At 46.9% G+C, this 18,311-nt stretch overlaps 2 protein-coding genes across 4 annotated transcripts; both read right to left on the bottom strand.

The window, feature by feature from the left end:
* Positions 1–5,009: 5,009 nt before the first annotated feature.
* On the bottom strand, positions 5,010–11,336 carry Atp5po (ATP synthase peripheral stalk subunit OSCP). The gene is made up of 7 exons (XM_032900411.1): positions 11,224–11,336; positions 10,094–10,144; positions 8,578–8,688; positions 6,481–6,610; positions 6,184–6,296; positions 5,315–5,401; positions 5,010–5,174 (listed from the first exon to the last, which is right to left on the bottom strand). Exons 1-7 carry the CDS (start codon positions 11,257–11,259, stop codon positions 5,061–5,063), a joined length of 642 nt encoding a protein of 213 aa, XP_032756302.1. The 5' UTR covers positions 11,260–11,336; the 3' UTR covers positions 5,010–5,060.
* A 5,421-nt stretch (positions 11,337–16,757) lies between these two features.
* Positions 16,758–17,227, bottom strand: LOC116897979 (histone H2A.V-like). 3 transcript variants are annotated; one of them, XM_032899383.1, is made up of 2 exons: positions 17,028–17,227; positions 16,758–16,958 (listed from the first exon to the last, which is right to left on the bottom strand). In XM_032899383.1, the coding sequence occupies exons 1-2, from the start codon at positions 17,220–17,222 to the stop codon at positions 16,836–16,838; spliced, it is 318 nt and encodes a 105-aa protein (XP_032755274.1). In that variant the 5' UTR covers positions 17,223–17,227; the 3' UTR covers positions 16,758–16,835. The 3 variants fall into 3 exon arrangements, with proteins under 3 accessions (XP_032755274.1, XP_032755275.1, XP_032755273.1); XM_032899384.1 differs by having other exon boundaries at positions 16,758–17,027; positions 17,136–17,226; XM_032899382.1 differs by having other exon boundaries at positions 16,758–17,227.
* Between the last annotated feature and the right edge of the window lie 1,084 nt (positions 17,228–18,311).

Here is an 18,311-nt window from a genome sequence, read left to right as displayed (position 1 = left end):
CGGCGTTGGCCATGGTGAACACAGGTGCACACATCCATAGAGAGGGGGAAACCCTCCACAAGATGTCCTGTGTCTGACAGCCAGCACACAGCTCCTGGTGTTCTGCATTTTGTGCATTTTCCAACAAAGAAAAAGACAGAGACCCACTATAAAATGTGAAAAAGATTGTGTTCTGTATGTGGCTTGTCATGAAATCTTTGCTGTATGTTTTTGGGGATGACGATTCTATGTATATACAGTATGTAAGAGGCTATGCTGTTCAATGTTGCGTAAACAACAGATTCTCTAGTCTGAACACTTGTTATTGTAAAATGTGATTTCTCATTGAGAGATTATTTTTCTGTATGTATATGAGAGTATTTTAGGAATCTAACTTAAGTGCATAAACTATAGAAGAAACTTAAAAACTTATCCCAGGAGTAGCAATGTGTGATCAGATCACTTGGGTTCAACCCAACTAAATTTTATTAAAAAAAACAAATCCAAGTTGGATGTTTAGGAACTCAAAAGTGTGGATTTTTTCTTCTGCCTTGCAGGGGATATGTGGTCAATGAGATGGGAGGAGCCATGATAAAACGGAAGAGATCTTGTAACCATGACCTGAGATGAGACCATGTTCCACCACAGGTTAACTCATACCGATGCACGCATATTCAGAAGAGACGAACAGCCTGCCAGTCTTCCACCAGACCTGCTGCCACAGATGGTGGGCTCTAGTCAGGAGCTGGCATGGCCACGTTCAGGGGCATTCAGGGAGGCCACATGCTGGTTTCAGCCTCACACAGGGAGGCTGAGCTTAGGTTTCCTAGGTGCAGTGGTCTTCAGGCAGGAAGAGCGGGTAGTCTGAAGCTTCCGGGAGGGGCCTACTTCCCTACTCCACTCTCTTCCCAGAAAAATATCCAAAGTCCAGGCTGCTCCTGGGTGCAGCCCTTCTGTACTTGAGCACCTCGGATGTTGCTTCAGGTGAGCCGGGGAGGGTCAATGAACCAGTTCTCGCCTCGCCTCCAACCCCTGCTCCCTGAGAGAGCATCCCAGATGACTTTAGTTAGTGGTGACCTTGTGAGTCCAACCCTACCTGGCTTCTGGTGGTTCGGGTGAATACTGATCACTCCTGAAGTCTAGGGTGCACTAAAAGGACTCGTGGCAGTGTGAGCACTGGGCCAGCACGCCTTGGAGTACGTCGTATGCCTCTTACTACTGCCAGCCATAGGCTTCATGCTGCTGAAGGCTGGAGTGGAAGTAATGTCCTGACTGCAGAGGTGCGGGCAGCTTTACTGCAGGATGCTGCCTGGGCCCTGCAGAGACTAGAAATGACTGTGTGTTCTGAACTGTCCCTAGTCTCAGGCCATCAGAGATCTCTGCTCAGATGTAGCCTGGGAAGGCCATGTCAGGCCAACACGCAGACCCACCTAAATCTCTGGCTACCTCATTCCTTCTCTCCTGGAATGCTGGCCTTTGGGCTGGGGTGGTCATAGTCTGGGAAGATAAGTCACCCACACAATTGTCCCTTGTCCTAGGTGTTGTGAATGTGCAGACAAGAGAAGTTAGGATGTAGGTCCTCCCCCGGTGTGTTGGTGAGGTTAACCAGCCATTGTGATCTTTGTAGTGGGCCTTGAGGCTGGTGGCACGTGGTTCCTTCACAGCCTTGCCCAGCGGCAGAGCAGGCCACTCCCAATACATGTCCTGTGCATTCTAATACCTATCTGTTGCCAAGTAACAGTACTTATGAAAAAGAGATCAGATCTGCTTTGTAACATTAATGGAGTTCTAAAGAAGTATTAGACGTTACTATAAATTACAGAATTCCACTCTTATCTAAGGTTTGCTGGTGTAGGGCCACACTGCTTCTTCTCTGTTTGTTTAAGAGCAGGTTTTTAATTTTCTTTATTTACTTTGCGGTTGGAACACCCCTTTGGCATCTGCATGTGAATCTGTCCATTCAGATCAAGGTGTCAGGGTGTTTTCTGCTTTCTTTGCAACACAGGCAGCATTGGCAGGAGCCGCCGTTGAATCTAGAGCGTAAGGACAACCTCCTCAGTTGATTCTGGGGTCCTTTTGACCTGCATGGTTTAAATCACATAGTTCATGAAAGTAAGAACAGCCAACCTCACGCTCAGGTTGAGCTTTCTGCCTTCACTCCTCTGCAGACACAGGATGCTAAGAACCCTGAGACAGGTGTCTCTACTTACGTCTATTTCCCAGAGATAAGGTTGTAGTTGTACAAGAAAAATGATGCAAAAATTAACCTAGAAAAACAAAACAAGGCAACCGCCACCTTCTCATCTCTCCTGGGATAGCGGAGACAGACTCGTGCTGAGTATTCTTGAGAGCATGAGAAATGCTGAGAACAGTCATGGGGTGCCAAAGGCAAAGTCAGCAGGTCCAGAAAAATACAGGAGACGAAGCCACACCACACTCCTACACAAGTGCTTTTCTGCTTTCTGGGCAGGGCCACACAAGGTTGGCCTTCAACTCCTGGTCTTCTTGTCTCACCGCCCCAAGACTGAGGTTCCAGGCATGCACAACTGGCTTCCGTGTGAGACTTGTGATGCCCTCATGTGTTGTGTCCTGAGAACCCAGCATGGATGCTACATTGTGCCCACACACAAGGACTGTTCAGTTGCACACGTCACAGGAGCCTTCCCGTCTTGTTTGCTTGCTTTCTCATCAGTTCTCATCTCCCACAACTTGGCTTTAGAGGACTGCATGGGACTGGGCTGTTTGACTTGACATTCGTTTATACTAATCTGTCTTAAGTACCAAGTGGCACATTTTGACATCTATTTTATATTATTATTTTTACTGTTATGTGGGGGTGTCGGGGGCGTGCATGCACACACAAGTGCGTCTTACTGGAGGAGCTGCAGTTACAGGTGTTTGTGAGCTGACCTGAGTGCTGCATTAGAATTCAGTACCTCTGAAAGAACGATATAAGCTTCCCCACCAGGCTGTCCTGTATTGGGTTTTTTTTTTTTTTTTTTTGCCAAATTTCTTTGTGTAGCCCAGACTGTTCTAGAACTTACTCTGTAGACTAAGTTGGGTTTTTTTTTTTTTTGGTTTTTTCGAGCTGGAAACCGAACCCAGGGCCTTGCGCTTCCTAGGCAAGCGCTCTACCACTGAGCTAAATCCCCAACCCCCTAAGCTGGTTTTGAGCTCGAGATCTGCCTGCCTGTCTCCTGAGTGCTGGCATTAATGGCGTGTGCCACCACCACATAGCTTGTTCTGCTGTTAGATATGGTTTTGATAGGTAAACAAGGATGGCATCAAAACTCATACTCTTCCTGCCTCGGTCTTGTGAGGGCAGGGATTATGGCACACGCCAGGCTGTTTTTACGGTGTTAGGAAGAGCATTGTTGTAAACTGGGTGTGTGATGCCTGAATCTCAGCACTTGAGAGGCTTCCTTAGATTCACTGCCAGTCTCATCTACAGAGTTCCAGGCTGTATGCCACATAAGTTACCGTGGAAAAGGCTCTGGGGTCATCTCTGGCAACTTCAGGATGCCAAGCTCCAGGTATTCCAGCATTTGTGTGCTTCTTCAAGAGGAAGCTGGCTGAGCCAATTCTCAGGATCTGTGAGCTGATCTGTGGCAGGCATTGCCTATAGGAGCCTTGGAGTTAGAGTGTAAGGCTGCTGGTCTGGTCATCAGGAGTAAGCTGGGCTTCTTTGAGAATGGAGTGTGGGTTGGGGATTTAGCTCAGTGGTAGAGCGCTTGCTCAGCAAGCGTTTAAGGCCCTGTCTGGTCCCCCAGCTCAAAAAAAAAAAAAAAAAAAAAAAAAAAAGAAAAAAGAGAATGAAGTGTGGTATGGTCACACTCAGCAGGAGGGGAAGCCCAACAGCGTGGGATACAGCTTTAGCACTGGGTCATTCCCCTTGTGGTGGGAGCCCAGAGGTCAATGGGGAAACCTGGCAAGGCGTTGGTGCCTTTGACAGCACTGGCCTTGGCACCCAGCCTGGACCCGGCCATCTCAACTGGATGCAGTTGGAAAAACCCACCAGTGTGGACTGCCAGGCTGCTGCGGTGAAGGCAACCTGGGACACGCCCATTCCCTCGGTTCTACCCGCTAAGCCTTACCTGTGGTGAGGCTCCTCAGACCTGGCCAGTGCAAGCGGTTAGCTGCACTGTGAGCAGCGAGTGAGAAGTGCTATCAGACCTGTCCTAGCATTCTTGGCCCCTGGAAAGCAGAGTCCTTTGTGCTTGTAGTCCTGTTGGGGTCTCTGGCAGGTGGCTGCCAGGCCCGATGGGCCGGTGAGGGCCCACAGCCACGCTGGAGCAGGCAGGGCGTGGAGCCCTGGGCCCGCCCCTGCCCTTGAGGACTTGCTGCACTCTTTCTGCCCATTCTTGAGGTATCCACCAGGAGCGCTCTGGAGTAGTCAGAGTAGTCTGTTAGGCAAACACTCTTGGGAGTGCTCAGGGAGGGACTACAGTCACTCAGGGAGATCTGGCTGCTCCAGCAGCCTCAGAGGTAAGCTTCGGGAGGAATGTGTGTGCTGCTTGGCTTAGGTGAACTCAGAACACTGGGGGAGGGGACATGGGACTTGTGTGTAGCCTGGTGGGCTGGCTCCAGCAGTGGTCAAAGCGTGCCATCTGTCACAAGGGAACAGGCGTGAGCTGGAGATGGCAAATGAGGGTCCTGGGGCCTCACCACCTGCTGCTTAGCCATGTCGCTCTGAGCAAATCACAAGACTGCTAGGAACACAGAGTGTAGTCTTGAATGTTAGAGCTTCCTACAGTCAGGGGCTCTGTGTCAGGGTTGAGAGCCTTTCAGTAGGGAGGTCTTCATGACTGGTTAGGGCCCACTTCTCAGCTCCCTTCAAAGATAGGAGATTTTGACAGGCAGTACTAGACTGTATATGTAGGTACAGTGCTTACTGAGTCAATGAATTCCTACAAATGATACAAACTAAATCCTCCAGCCCAAAGGACCTTCTAACCTGGAGACGAGAGGATTTGTCCTGTGGGAGGTTGAAAACCTGGTGCTGCCCCTTAAAGGACAAGGGCCCTCACGTCCTCTGTTCAGAAGCATTTTATTGTGCTCCAGAGACTGCAGGTGCCAGCCTCTCAGAGCAGGTCCCGCATAGCCTTGCTGAGCTTCTGAATCTTGCTCTTGGCAGACATGTCAACGTACTTCTCTCCAATTCGGACAATCATCCCACCCATGATTGACGGGTCAGTCTAGGAAAGAAAACAGCGCAGATGAGAACATCCCGGGGTAGGCAGGCCACCCACCACACAAATGGGAACTACACCTGAGTCAGAACCTGTGTGTAAGCCCTGCCCTGGCACTAACACCCCCCACAATTATGCAAACCCACCTTGACCTCCAGTTTCAGTATCTGGCCTTTACTCAGGAAGTTATTCAGCACTGTCTTTAACTCGGAGAGAACAGCTTCATCTAAAGGCTGAAAAAGAAGCAACCACCCTTTAAGCAGAGCACTACAGCAGCAAACACAGTCAAAGGAGAGAGAAATACCACAGTGAGTGTGAAACCAAGACAGGACCTGTGTGCACACGTGTATGCATGCTGTTGGGGTGGGGGTGGGGGCCTGGGGAATGGCCACACCACAATGCATGCTCTAATGCACAGGTTTTAGGCAGAGGGCTTGGCCACACAAGCCCACCCCCCTGCCCCCAACTGAACTACAACCTGGATGAGGCCAGGGGCTGTACACTACTACTCATGTGTATGCATCAAACACCTTTCCTGTTCTGGTTGACCTATGTCATGGGGAGAACAATAAAATGACTTGTCGCAGGGCATACAATGCATAAAGAGTATGGGCCTCTGAGAGGAGAGCCTGTGTTCAGATCCTGAGCCTGTCTTGTTGAGCTGGGCTTCCTGACTGTAAAATAAGGACAATTACAGTTCAATTGGATGCCTATCTTCTGAGAGCAGTAACACATTACAAGGTCCCCAGCAGATGGCAGTCCTGAAGAACGGTGACTCGTTAACATTTCATTCCAGTGGGTCAGAGGGCCTGTGCACCCCAACCCACAGGTAAATGCTCCCATCCCATTTAAGACTTCAGGTTGTAACAGGACCTAAGTCATTATTTCATAAAACACTCAGACCCCCACGACTAATCACTAATAGGACACACACTGGGTCTTCTGAGTGGAAGTTGACAGAACCTCACGAGGGACCAGCCATGTCCCCAGTGCAGCAGCAAGAGCTGTTACTTACAAACGCTGTGGTCACTGTGCACGGCACTTCTCCACGGTGGACACTCATGATGGTGGAGAAGGCAGAGATGACGCCCTGGGTGTTGCCTAGGCGACCATTTTCAGCAAGTAAATCTGGGAAAGTGACAGGAAACTCACTGAGCCACTGAAAGCAATGACACCTTGTAGCCTGAAAATACCATACTCAGTCCTTTAAGGATATGAATGGGGTCTGGAGAGGCGCTCAGTGGTTATGAGCGCTGTTTTTAAATACCCACACAGGGATTTAGGAAAAGCCCACTGGGACCCCAGCACTCACTCATGAGGTTGGCCGTCAGCGGAGAAAATTTTTCCTTTGTAGTGATGTCCTTCAGGCTTTTCACTTTGATGGAGCGCTTAATGTAGGGGTTCAGAACAGCAAGGGACACCTTGGGGTCCTTCAAGAGTTGCTGAAAGCACACACAGTCCCAGCTGACTTCACATGGGACTAAAACCATGTTTTGAGGAACCTCAAGAACACCTTCTGGAGTTTCTTGCATGCATTTTTAAGAAGGATCATGAGAATTAAGCAGCCAAAGTCTCACCATGTATGACACGGCAAGCCCGCTTTCCTCACGGCACCACCCACAAGTACAGAACCCTTGAGCTTCTCTGTCTCAGGAGACCCTAGGTGTGCCCTCCCTCCAACAGAGGTCCTGGAACAAACCTAACATTGAGAGACTGGTCTGAGAGGGCGAAAGTCACAACACCTTGTCAATCCATCTCATCCCCTGCTCTCAGCAGCCGCCCAGGGCTCCAGGACCCGCGGCGGTTCTTCCTGGGTGGGCACCTTCCTGGTAAATGTGTCCTCCTGCCTGTCAGCTACTCCCAGCACCTCAGTGGCTCCTGGCCAGAATTTAGGCCATTGCCATAGAATGCAAAGACTTCCATGCTACGATTTACACTGCAGAGGCTGCACAGTTCATGTGTCTGCTAGCAAAATCCAGGAGACAGTCAGGGTGACCTCTTTTATCCACACCCCTCCCCACCCTCATAATCTCACTTATGTTCGGAACCTCAGATAACTGTCACGCCTCTTTTTCCTCTATGACAGACTTCTGGATTTTATCAAACCAAAATCATTGAAAGTCATTGAAAGAGGGAGAGAGGAAAGGGGGGATGGGAAAAGGGGGGGCAGAGAAAGAGAGAAGGGGGGCAGGGAGGGGCAGGAGGGCACGCACCTGTACCTGTGTGGGTCACAGTGAATGTGTGCAGGACAAACAAGGGAGCCCTACAGCCTTAGACTCGATTTTCTCCTTCCACCATGTGAGTCCCAGGAAACGAACTCCAGCTGTCAGGCTTGGGGGCAAGTATTCTTACCCAATGAGCCATCTTGCCTGCCTCAACCCCATTCTAATGTCCACTGTCCAAATCACCATCTTGATGGTGAACAGGACTTCCTGGCTCAGGGAGAGCAGAACTGACCACACGCAGCCGATAAACAGAGGACACGTGTGGCCTCCTGTGTGGCCAGGCCTTTTCTCTTCAGTAGATGTGTGGATTACAAAATATACACCATTCTTAAAACATGTAACTGGAAAACCATCTCTTCTCTTGAGCGACCGACTTTATTCTCTCTCAACTCTTCCTTTCTGGGAGCCCTACAGCCTTAGGGGCAGCTACCCCAGAGGAAATGGAAGGGGCAGCCTCTGACCCGAGTCACACTTGGGTTTCTGCTAATTCCTAAGGCTGCTTTTCCTCTTCTGTGTTCAGGAGAAAATGCAAAGAGGAAATTGCTAGGTGGCCCTGGGCGGCTGCTGTCTCACTTTGCTGGCACCCAACTCCGACTGTGCACCCAGCCATTCTTCCTTCACATCTTGGGACCAAAGTAATTATAAAAACCCAGGAAGGGCAAGATGGCCTGAGCTCAAAGGTGCTTTGCTACCAAGGCCACTGGCCTGAGTTTGACCCCTAGAACTCACAGTGTAAAGGGGGAGGACTCTGACCTCTGCACTTGCACTGTGCGTGCCTGACACTCCCCAACTCCCAAGAAAGAAAGAAACGTTTAAAAAAAAATAATTAAACCCAGGAGAAGTTTCTAAAGAAACGTTCAGGAAGAAAATATAATTTCAGTACAGTGAAGATGGAGTCAAAGACATTTTTCCCATTCTAGGCTTATAAACATTAACTTGATCTTTAGATTCTTGTCTAAAATGGCAGGTGCTCTTGAGTTACTTTTATTTTCTAGCTGAAAAACTTGGGTTCATGGTAATGAACTTATGCATCCCCGGGCTCACATTACAGATAAGTGTCAGAATAATAAAGCCATCTCATCACCAACAGCATGTCTGCAGTAAAGAGTGCTTCTCTTTAAGGTCATGCCCCGTTACAGTAACTGAAGACAATGCGGAACAGGCCCAACAGGAGAGCTCCTCACCCCCACTCGCAGCAACTCCTTTTCCACCTGGTCCAGCTTTTTCTGCTTAGATGCAGCGGAGAACAGGGCGGTTGCATAGCGGCCTTCGATGCCGTAGACCTGCACAGGGGGCTGGAGACAAGAGGAGGAGGGGGGTGAGGTAGCTAAGCCAGGAACAGAATCACTCCTAAGCTAAGACCACGTTCCCACTGCCACACCATTTAAATACTTCACCAAGGGGCAGCCTAAGTGAGAATTCACAAACCAGGGATGACTCCCTGGCCAGGGCCTGCCCTAACTTTGGAGGGGCAGGGAAGGCAGTGTCCCGTGTCCCTCCCAGCCTCCCTGCCTGCAACTGTTATGGCAAGCTTTTGCTTTCTTTGACCTCATGACCTCAGTGACAGTGCTGTCCTTAAGCACAGGAATTTACTTAGTACCACGGCAGGCAGTTGTGAAGGTAAGCGGAGGGGGACAGCGTGTAAGAAGTGCAGGCGTGCGTCCCCATCATGGTAATGGTGTTTAATGAAGGTCTCGGGAGGGATAAAATGGCTCCACCCACAGAGGATGAAGGGATTTGGTGCTGTTAGGAAGCGTAGTGTGTACTGCTGTTAGTCCCATCGCATGTGCCCCAGAGCATTCTGCCTTGCTAGTCCTGAGGAGAGTGTGAGTGCAGTGACTGACCCAGGTGTCAGAGAGCACACGGCAGCCCAGAGTATCCTTACATTCTGCCATGCATGAACGAGTAATAAAGGATTACAAAACAAATGCACACACAGCCACACTCCAATCCGTATTCTGTAAGAGGGTGGAGCTGCCTGCATGGGGGTCAGTCAGACTCCTGGTTTAAAAAGAAAAGGGGTGTTGGGGATTTAGCTCAGTGGTAGAGCGCTTGCCTAGCAAGCGCAAGGCCCTGGGTTCGGTCCCCAGCTCCGAGGGAAAAAAAAAAAAAAAAAGAGGCCAGCAGACCTCTGCAATGCTCAGACTACTGGTGCCTGGAACAGTACCTGTCAGTGTTGACTCTACTTGGGGGAAAAAAGGTGCAGACTGCAGGCATACCTCACTGCTGCCAGAGTCAAGAGGCAACACAGAGTATCGACTATGTGAGAATCTGGGTACTTTACTTTCTTTTGTTACAAATAGCTCCTTCATAAAAAGAGAAGGAAAGGCTAGCTTGTCTATGGAGGAATACTAGAAAAAACAATTTAAGATTCTTTTATACATACCCTGTGTGTGTGTGTGTGTGTGTGTGTGTGATTGAACTCACACTCTCAGGCTTGTCATCACCAGCCTTTACCGACTGAGCCCTCTTGCTGGCCCAAACAAGTACATTTTAGAACATTAAAGACTAGGGTTGAGCCCACCCTATGTGACAGGCACCTGACAGCATCCCCTGCATCCCAGGCAGTCGTTTGAGAACTGCTATCCTTGCAGACCAAGTTTAGTAATCGCACACACACCTCACGGTGTTTCTGTTCAACTTACTCCCTCACTGCTTTCCAACCCCCCCACCACCACAGACAAATGCAAGCTGACATACCCTTACAAGCTTCGAAAAGGGCCTGACCACAGATGTGCTGAAACTCCGCACCTTTAGAACAGAAGAAAATAGATGAGACAGGGTTTCTGCATTAGCTTAGCAATAGGTTAAAATATTCCAATCGAAGAGCTGCATAATTCTCTTACATTATCGTCACAAAGCTTACATGACTGGGAACTGCTCCTTATTACCTATACATTCCCTATTGAGAGTCACCCCAAACTGCTTCAGAAACTGTCTTTCAACTGCCTTCCTCCCTGGGTAGTTGAGAAAAAAAATGCTAGCTTCTCAAAATTGAATTTAAAAAAAAAAAAAAAAAGTCAAGAGCTTTATCACATTTGAGGAAAATGCTTTAGGAAAGTGGAGGATTTATATTTCTATCACCTTTGGGAAAAACTTTAATGAACATAAGAGGAGGCCAGCCTTGATTCGAGTAAACCTATGTGCTAAGGAATTGAAGTGATATCAAACACCAAAGATCTTTTGATATAGCACCAGGCACTGAGTCTGTCACTGGAGAAGCCTGGAATGCCATTTAAAAAGCACCTCTCAAGGGCACAGGTCACTGTCTATACTTCCATCTCTAGGGTGTACTCATCTAGAACTGGCTATGAGGGTTAAAAAGCTTTCTCAGGCCTTGATAAAAATTATGAATTAAGTACAAATTAAAATCATCAGGGCAGATGATCCACCCAATCCAGTCCAGTTTCTGCTGGACTTGGCCCGTTGCAATCTCACCACTTACTGGCTGCCAGGCAAAGAAGAGGTTTAACCCTTTCTTCCTTCTTTATAAACACATGGAATGCGCTTTACGAACACTCAATACTGCCAAGCAGCAGCTAGCCCTGGCAGGTTTACGAACAAGGCTAGACGTGTGCTTTCCCCAATTCTCTCTCCCATGCCTTTGCCAGCTGCTCAGCTATGCATTGACTCCTGGATGTCAAGGTCAAGATAGCGCAATTCGTGCCCACTCCCCACGGGGAAAAAAACGCGAATCAGCCCCACGCTTCCTGAAATGGCCGGGCCCCACGACCCTGGTGGGCGGCTTGACCCCTCAGCCACAGCCTCACACGCAGCGCTGGGAGCCGGGGACCGGGAACCCCAGGAGGGACCCTCCCGTCAGCTTCTACCTGTCGGGACAGCACGGACGCTGCTGGTGCGGCCATCTTTTACCGGGCAGCTGTAGGTCAAACCCAAGTAAGAGACCAGTGATGCCAGAGCGCATGCGCGCGTCGGCGTGATCGCTCGGCTTTCTGGGAAATGTACGCACCAGGAGCCGGGGCGTGTGGGTAAGAACCTCTTGCACGCTGGGAGTTGTAGTCCATAGGTGCCGTAGTCCCGCTAGACTCTTGAACCCGAACAAGATCGGAAAATTAAATCTGAAATTAGGTTTACATTTAGATTCTTTGCATATGCATCGTCAACATCTCTGCCATGTCTAGAACCTGCCAAAGTGTGGTTCTGTGACAATGCTTCAGGCTTTACTTAAAACAAAAAAACCACAAGCGAATCTCCCAGGGGATAATGTCTTGCTTGGCTCTTCTGGCCTGATAGTTTTCCCTTTCCTTCTCAGTCTTATCATAGCCCTGACTTGTTAGATTTTGACTGTGTGTGCATTTCAGGACAGAGTTAATCCAGAACTAGAATCAGGGTTTAATCAAAGATGATGTAGAAAGTTAAAAACCCAGCACACCTTGGCCAGTTTTTCTATATTCATTTTCAACACACACAGTCTTTTCCGCAATTAAAAAAAAAACGGTCAACATCCGACGACAAGGTTCCCGGTTGTAACGCGGTGTTCTGTGCTAAATTTAAAAGACAAAAACAAAACAAAACAAAAACCCCCCTCTGCTTAGATTTAGTATAGGAATACATTTTAGTTGATTGGTCATTTTTAATATATATGTATGTATGCATATGTATAATCATCATCATCACCATCACTGTCATCAGGAGAAAAGTAGGAGAATGCACCCCCTTCTTTTCAACCACCCAGAGTCTTGTGCTGTTAACACAGTTGGGAATTGTTTACCCAAATATTTTTAGTCCGCAGACTGCCCAGGCTTGAATCTTTAGAGTTTCGTGACCTCGGCCTCTAAGCACACAATTTCCCTGTGCCTCAGTTTTCTGAGCTATAAAATCGTTATTCATAGTATTGTAGACCATGCCTTTCACTGTGTTGGGAAAATTAACATATTTTGGGTGCATAGAGCAGTTGACAGTTCTTTATTTTGTGTTTGTGCTTTTTATACATGCAGATATATATAATTTAGCAAAATATATAATTTTGCTTTTTACCTTTATATGAGGGAAGATGGATAGAAAATTATATGGGTTGCAAATACATTCCTTTAAAAATGGTTTTATGTGTATGCGTGTTTTCCTTCATGTATTTATGTGCACCATGTGTGCCTGTTGCCTGAGAGTCCAGAAAAGGACTTTGTGTCCCTTGGAGCTGCAGTTAGAGATGGTTGTGAGGTGCCAGGGGGCGTTGTTGGAACTGAGCACAGGTCCTTCACAGGAGCAGCCAGAGTCCTTAACTGCTGAGCTGTCTCTCCAACCTCAGGAATACATTTTTTTTTTTTTTTTTGGTTCTTTTTTTCGGAGCTGGGGACCGAACCCAGGGCCTTGCGCTTCCTAGGTAAGCGCTCTACCACTGAGCTAAATCCCCAGCCCCACAGGAATACATTTTGTGTGAGCAAATGTCTAAGTTATGGCATTTTTATAAACGTGCACAGCTGCAGAGTAACATCCATGTTGATTCTATGACTTAACCATTCTACGACTTTTCAACAGAATTTGCGTGGTTTATATTATTTTGTTCATTTAAAAAATCCTACATATCTGGGTATCTTTAGGTATACTTTTAAAAATATTTTGGATCATTTCAAAAGTAGAATTTAAAAGTTGAACAGATTGGCACATGAGCAGGAGCACATGGGCACAGGAAGTGAAGTTACTTCTCTCCAGCTTACACTCTGGCTAGTTGAGTGTGGATACTTCTGATTTGCTTGATTGCTGCAAAATACTTTAAATAAGCCTAAGGAAAAGTGTATTCAGCACTGAGCACATCTTATTGAACTACTCGCGTGTAGACAGATGTTTTATATCCCAAGATTCAATAAGGTATCAAAACAGAATCAACCTGTTTGCCTTCACAGGCTGTACTGGTTAGTTTGTGTCAACTTGACACAAAGTAGAGATGCGCCTGTCAATTAGACACAAACTTCAATCGAGATGCTGCTTCTCCCAGATTGGCTTGTAGGCAAGTCTGCGGACTATTTTCTTGATTAATGATTGATGTGGGAGGGCCCAGCCTACTGGTGGCAGTACACCAATGGCAGGTGGCAAGGGCAGGTGGACCTTGCGTTGTATGTGAAAGCAGACTGAGCAAGCCATGGAGAGCAAGCCAGTAAGTAAGCAGTGAATCTAAGCTCCAGTTACTGCCTTCCTGTTCTGACTTTAGCTTCTTTGTTGACTCTCCTCTGGGATGAACTGTTACTTGGAAATGAAAGTTGAAACAAACCCTCTCCTTCCCTCAAATTGTTTTTGTTCTATGGTGTGTGTGTGTGTGTGTGTGTGTGTGTGTGTGTGTGTGTGTGTGTGTGTGTGTGTGTGTGTGTAGCCCCAGCTGTTCTGGAACTCACTCTGTAGACCAGGCTGATGTTGAACTCAGAGATCTGCCTGCCTCTGCCTCCGAAGTGCTGGGATTAAAGGCGGGTGCTACCACTGCCCAGCTTGCATCCTGTCTTAGCACAGCAAAAGAAACCAAAGTAGAATACAAACCTTGTACTCTATGTACAACCAAACCATAATATAGTATTTTCCGGAAGTATAGCTACATGCAAGTTTATGAGCAATTTGGGTTTTGATAAATGTAATAGAAATTAAAAGTTCCAGTCTCAAATACACTCAGGAAATTCTAGGCCATCTACTGCATTACATTTTCTAAATATGCTGTTAGTTTGCCCTGTGGTAATATGGTGCCTTCTAGTTATTTTGTATCTTCATCCCACTCCAGCTCCACGTATAGCTCAAAAAGAGCAGCAGATGGTTGCTTGAATTTCAAGGTTTGCATTTCAGAAGACCCTCGGGTGTGCGTGGCCTAGTGTGTCAGTATTTTCTGGGTGGCGAAACATACTTAGATTGTTTAAAAATGTGTTACATTGTTGCAGTCAAGGCCAAGAGAATGAGACAAACTTGCACAGGGGCAGGGTAGCTAGAGAAATCCAGATATTTAAGACTGTACCTGTTTGGTTTTATGCTTCCAGTTCAAGACAACTATTGATTGCTGCTTTATCTTCTGCACAAAGACAGTCACAGAAAACAGCAGCACGGCATCATGAGACCACAATGGTACACATATGTATTCTATTTATTACTGTTGTGTGTGTGCATGGATGCACTTGTCATACAGTGCATGTGAATGTCAAAGAACAGCTTGTGCATTTGTCCTCTCCCTACACCTTTCTGTGGATCCCAGGAATCAAACTCATGTCATCAGGCTTTCAAGGCAAGCTCCTTTACTGCCTGAGCCATCTTGCCAGCCCCCACCATATATCTTAAAACTAAGTGATTTGCTTTGTAATTCAGAAAGAACCATTTTGAAATTACAGTATTCAGAATGCCCAGATGAAAAGATTAGACTTACAGGAGCAATTCCTGTTGTTCATTATCAAAGACCCAGAGGAAGGTTCATGCCCTTGTCTTAGTTAGGGTTTTACTGCTGTGAACAGACACCATGACCAATGCAAGTCTTACAAAGGACAACATTTAATTGGGGCTGGCTTACAGGTTAGAGGTTCAGTCCATTATCAAAAAGTTAGGAGCATGGCAGTGTCCAGGCAGGCATAGTGAAGCCAGAGCTGAGAGTTCTACATCTTCACTTGAAGGCAGAATACTGGCTTCCAGGCAGCTAGGATGAGGGTCTTAAAGCCCACACACACAGTAACACAACTACTCCAACAGTGCTACAGCCTTTAATAGTGCTACTCCCTAGGCTTGAGCATATACAAATCATCACATTCCACTCCCTGGCCCCCACAGGCTTGTTCAAACATATGAGTCTATGGGGGCCATACTTAAGATAGCATACTGAAAAATACATTCAGTTCAACTTCAAAAGTCCCCATAGTCTATAGCAACCTCAACAATGTTAAAAGTCCAAAGTTTAAAGTCTCTTCTGAGATTCATCCAATCACTTAACTTTAATTCCCAAAGCAAGACAGGAAACCAACTGGGCAGATTCCAAACTCTGCATCTCCAGGTCTGATGTCAAAGAAGTCTTCAGATCTCCAACTCCTTTTCATCTTTGTTGACTGAAACAACTTCTTTCTCCTGGGCTGGTACCCCCTGTTAGCAGCTTTCCTCAGCAGATATTTCATGGCTCTGGCATCTCGAATATCTTGGGGTCTCCAAGACAACTTCTATGTTGCAGCTTCTTGGTTCAGTGTCTGGGATCCACACATGATCTTTTGGGCTCCTCCAAAGGTCTGGTGTTACTTCTCCAGTTCTGCCCTTTGTAGCACTCTAAGTTCAGGTTGATCCACTGCACTACTACTGCTGTTCTTGGGAATCATCCCATGGTACTGGCATCTACAATACACTGGGTCTTCCACTGCAACTAGGCTTCACCAATAGTCTCTTATGGGCTCTTTTCGTGGTGCCATGTCTCAACTCCTTTGCATGACCCCTTCAGTCCTGGGCCATCAACTGCAACTGAGGCTGCACCTTCACCAATGGCCTTCCATGGCCTCTCACAGTGCCAATCCTCAGTTGTTTGCCATGACCTGTTCATGCCTTCAAAACAAGTACCACCTGGGTGACTTACACATTAACAAGTCCAGCTGCAGCACTGGGTACGATCTTGGCTATCTCTGGAACATAGCTTCTTTGTGCTCTCAGAAAATACTTCCCAGAAGACTTCACCTCAATGATGTTGGTCTCTTCTTTTTTTTTTTTTTTTTTTTTTTTTTTTTTTTTTTTTTTTCGAGCTGGGGATCAACCCAGGGCCTTGCGCTTCCTAGGCAAGCGCCTACCACTGAGCTAAATCCCCAACCCCGATGTTGGTCTCTTCTTAATTACTGCTAATTTCTTAGCTCCAGGTAACCAGTATCAATTGTCCAAGTGGTCTCCTTCTCCTTTTCACTCTAAAGCCAGAGCCACATGGCCAAAGCTGCTTGCAGGAGCTGGAACATAGCCCCCTTATTCTATTACATCAACACTAGTTTCCTCTTTTCCAACTCCTTCACTGCCTAAGCTTGGCTGTCCTGGATCTTGCTCTGTAGATTGACCTTGAACTCAGAGATCTGCATACCTGTCTCCTGGAATTAAAGGTGAGTGCCACCATGCCTGGATCTGAACTTAGTTGGGTAGGATCTTGCCCCAAAGTCCCACTCCCTTAATTTATTATCTCCTCGAATACAGGATTTAGCTCCATTTCACTTCCAGGTATCCCTTTAATATATTTGAACCATATATTTTATATTTTTTCCTTTCTTTTTTTTTTTTTCCTTTTGTAAAAAAATGTTTATCAATTCTATTTTTGTATAAAACACAAGGAAGAGACCTGGCCAATCAACACATGACTGACCACAGGGAAAGGAGTTCATCAAACTTCGAGAGTCTAAAAACATACAAATGTGTCTTTTGTCTACAGCAGTTGTCTATGCTTCCCCACACACCGACTGGTACCCTCTGCGCAGTCACACACAGTGAGGACAGCAGGTCAGTGACTCACGTCCTAAGCAGTTTTCTGCTGCCCCTTCTTTCCGATCAGAGACTTGTGGATGTGCGGAATTACACCGCCCCCGGCTACGGTAGCCTTTGTCAGTGAATCCAATTCTTCGTCACCTCGGATTGCAAGCTGTAAGTGGCGTGGGGTGATGCGCTTTCCTTTGAGGTCTTTAGAAGCGTTACCTGCCAACTCCGACACCTCGGCTGTGAGGTACTCCAGGATTGCAGCACTGTACACAGCACTTGGGGCGCCCATCCGTCCATGGCTTGTGGTTCGAGTCTTCAAGTGTCTGTGGATGCGGCCCACAGGAAGCTGGAGCCCAGCTCTCTGTGAGCGAGACACCGCCTTAGCCTTGGCCTTCCCGCTGTCTTTTCCAGCTTTGCCTCCAGCCATGGTCTCGGCCGTGTGACGCCCACTGCAGCCCCGTGCTGCTGCTGTTGCTCCTATTTTTTTCTTTCTTAGCTTGCTACATTTGTTTAAAATGCTTGGCTTTTCCAAGACTTCCTTTGTCAGTGAAATTAGTATAAATCTCTTTACCTTAGACTCAGGTAAACTCTTCAGACAAGGGCAAAAAGCAGCCACATTTTTCACCAAAATACCACAAAAACAGTCTCTAGGCCACGTACTGAAATTATTCTCCACTGGACCCTCTTGGTCTGCACAGTTCAAATCAATCTTTTTTTTTTCTTTTTTTCGGAGCTGAGGACCGAACCCAGGGCCTTGTGCTTACTAGGCAAGCGCTCTACCACTGAGCTAAATTCTCCAACCCCTCAAATCAATCTTAGTAACAAAGTCTTCCATATTCCTACTAGGATCCAGCCACATTTAAAGCATTCCACTGCTCTCCAAATCCAAAGTCCCAAAATTCACATTCTTCCAAACAAAAGCATGGTCAGACCTATTGCAGCATACCCCAGTTCCTGGTACCAACTTCTGTCTTAGTTAGGGGTCTACTGCTATGAACAGACACCATGACCAATGCAAGCCTTATAAAAGACAACCCTTATTTGGGGCTGGCTTACAGATTCAGAGGTTCACCATCACCATCAAGCATATACAAACCATCACACGCCCTAATTTAGCAGCAGCCTCACTTAGAAATAGAAAAACAAAGAACAAACAAATCATAGCCAAGCACACGGGAACGGCCTATTTGAAATATATGTTACACGGCCATTAAGATGAGGCTTTCAAACTAAGCATAGCGATGTACAGCTGTGACCCCAGCACTCAATTGTTGGCAGCGATGCCCTTGAAGCCCTCCATTATTGACATTATTATTATGGTTAGAATTAAGTATGACTGGGTTCATGGAAAATCCCCAGCCAGCTGCAGAAGACTAATACAAATCTGGTGGTCAAAATAATAATCATATGATAAAGATACCCAATGTGATGACCTGTAACTTTCTGAAAAACCAACATCCTGCTGACTAATAGATATGACAAACCTGTGACTTTTCTGACAACCCGTCAACATCAG

The sequence above is a fragment of the Rattus rattus genome, chromosome 4 (genome assembly GCF_011064425.1).
Source record: "Rattus rattus isolate New Zealand chromosome 4, Rrattus_CSIRO_v1, whole genome shotgun sequence".
In the NCBI taxonomy this organism is placed as follows: domain Eukaryota; kingdom Metazoa; phylum Chordata; class Mammalia; order Rodentia; family Muridae; genus Rattus; species Rattus rattus.
Note: the sequence above shows the minus strand (reverse complement) of the source record. Positions and strands in the feature narration are given on the sequence as shown.

Bases quoted from the DNA above. Each gene is read 5' to 3' on its own strand.
- Atp5po (XM_032900411.1), bottom strand. From the start codon at position 11,259: ATGGCCGCACCAGCAGCGTCCGTGCTGTCCCGACAG. The intron at 10,145-11,223 runs GTAGAAGCTGAC...TCTGTTCTAAAG, and splicing joins CGTCCGTGCTGTCCCGACAG to GTGCGGAGTTTCAGCACATC. The intron at 5,175-5,314 runs GTGGGTTTGCAT...TTTCTTTCCTAG, and splicing joins TACTGAAACTGGAGGTCAAG to ACTGACCCGTCAATCATGGG.
- LOC116897979 (XM_032899382.1), bottom strand. From the start codon at position 17,222: ATGGCTGGAGGCAAAGCTGGAAAAGACAGCGGGAAGGCCAAGGCTAAG.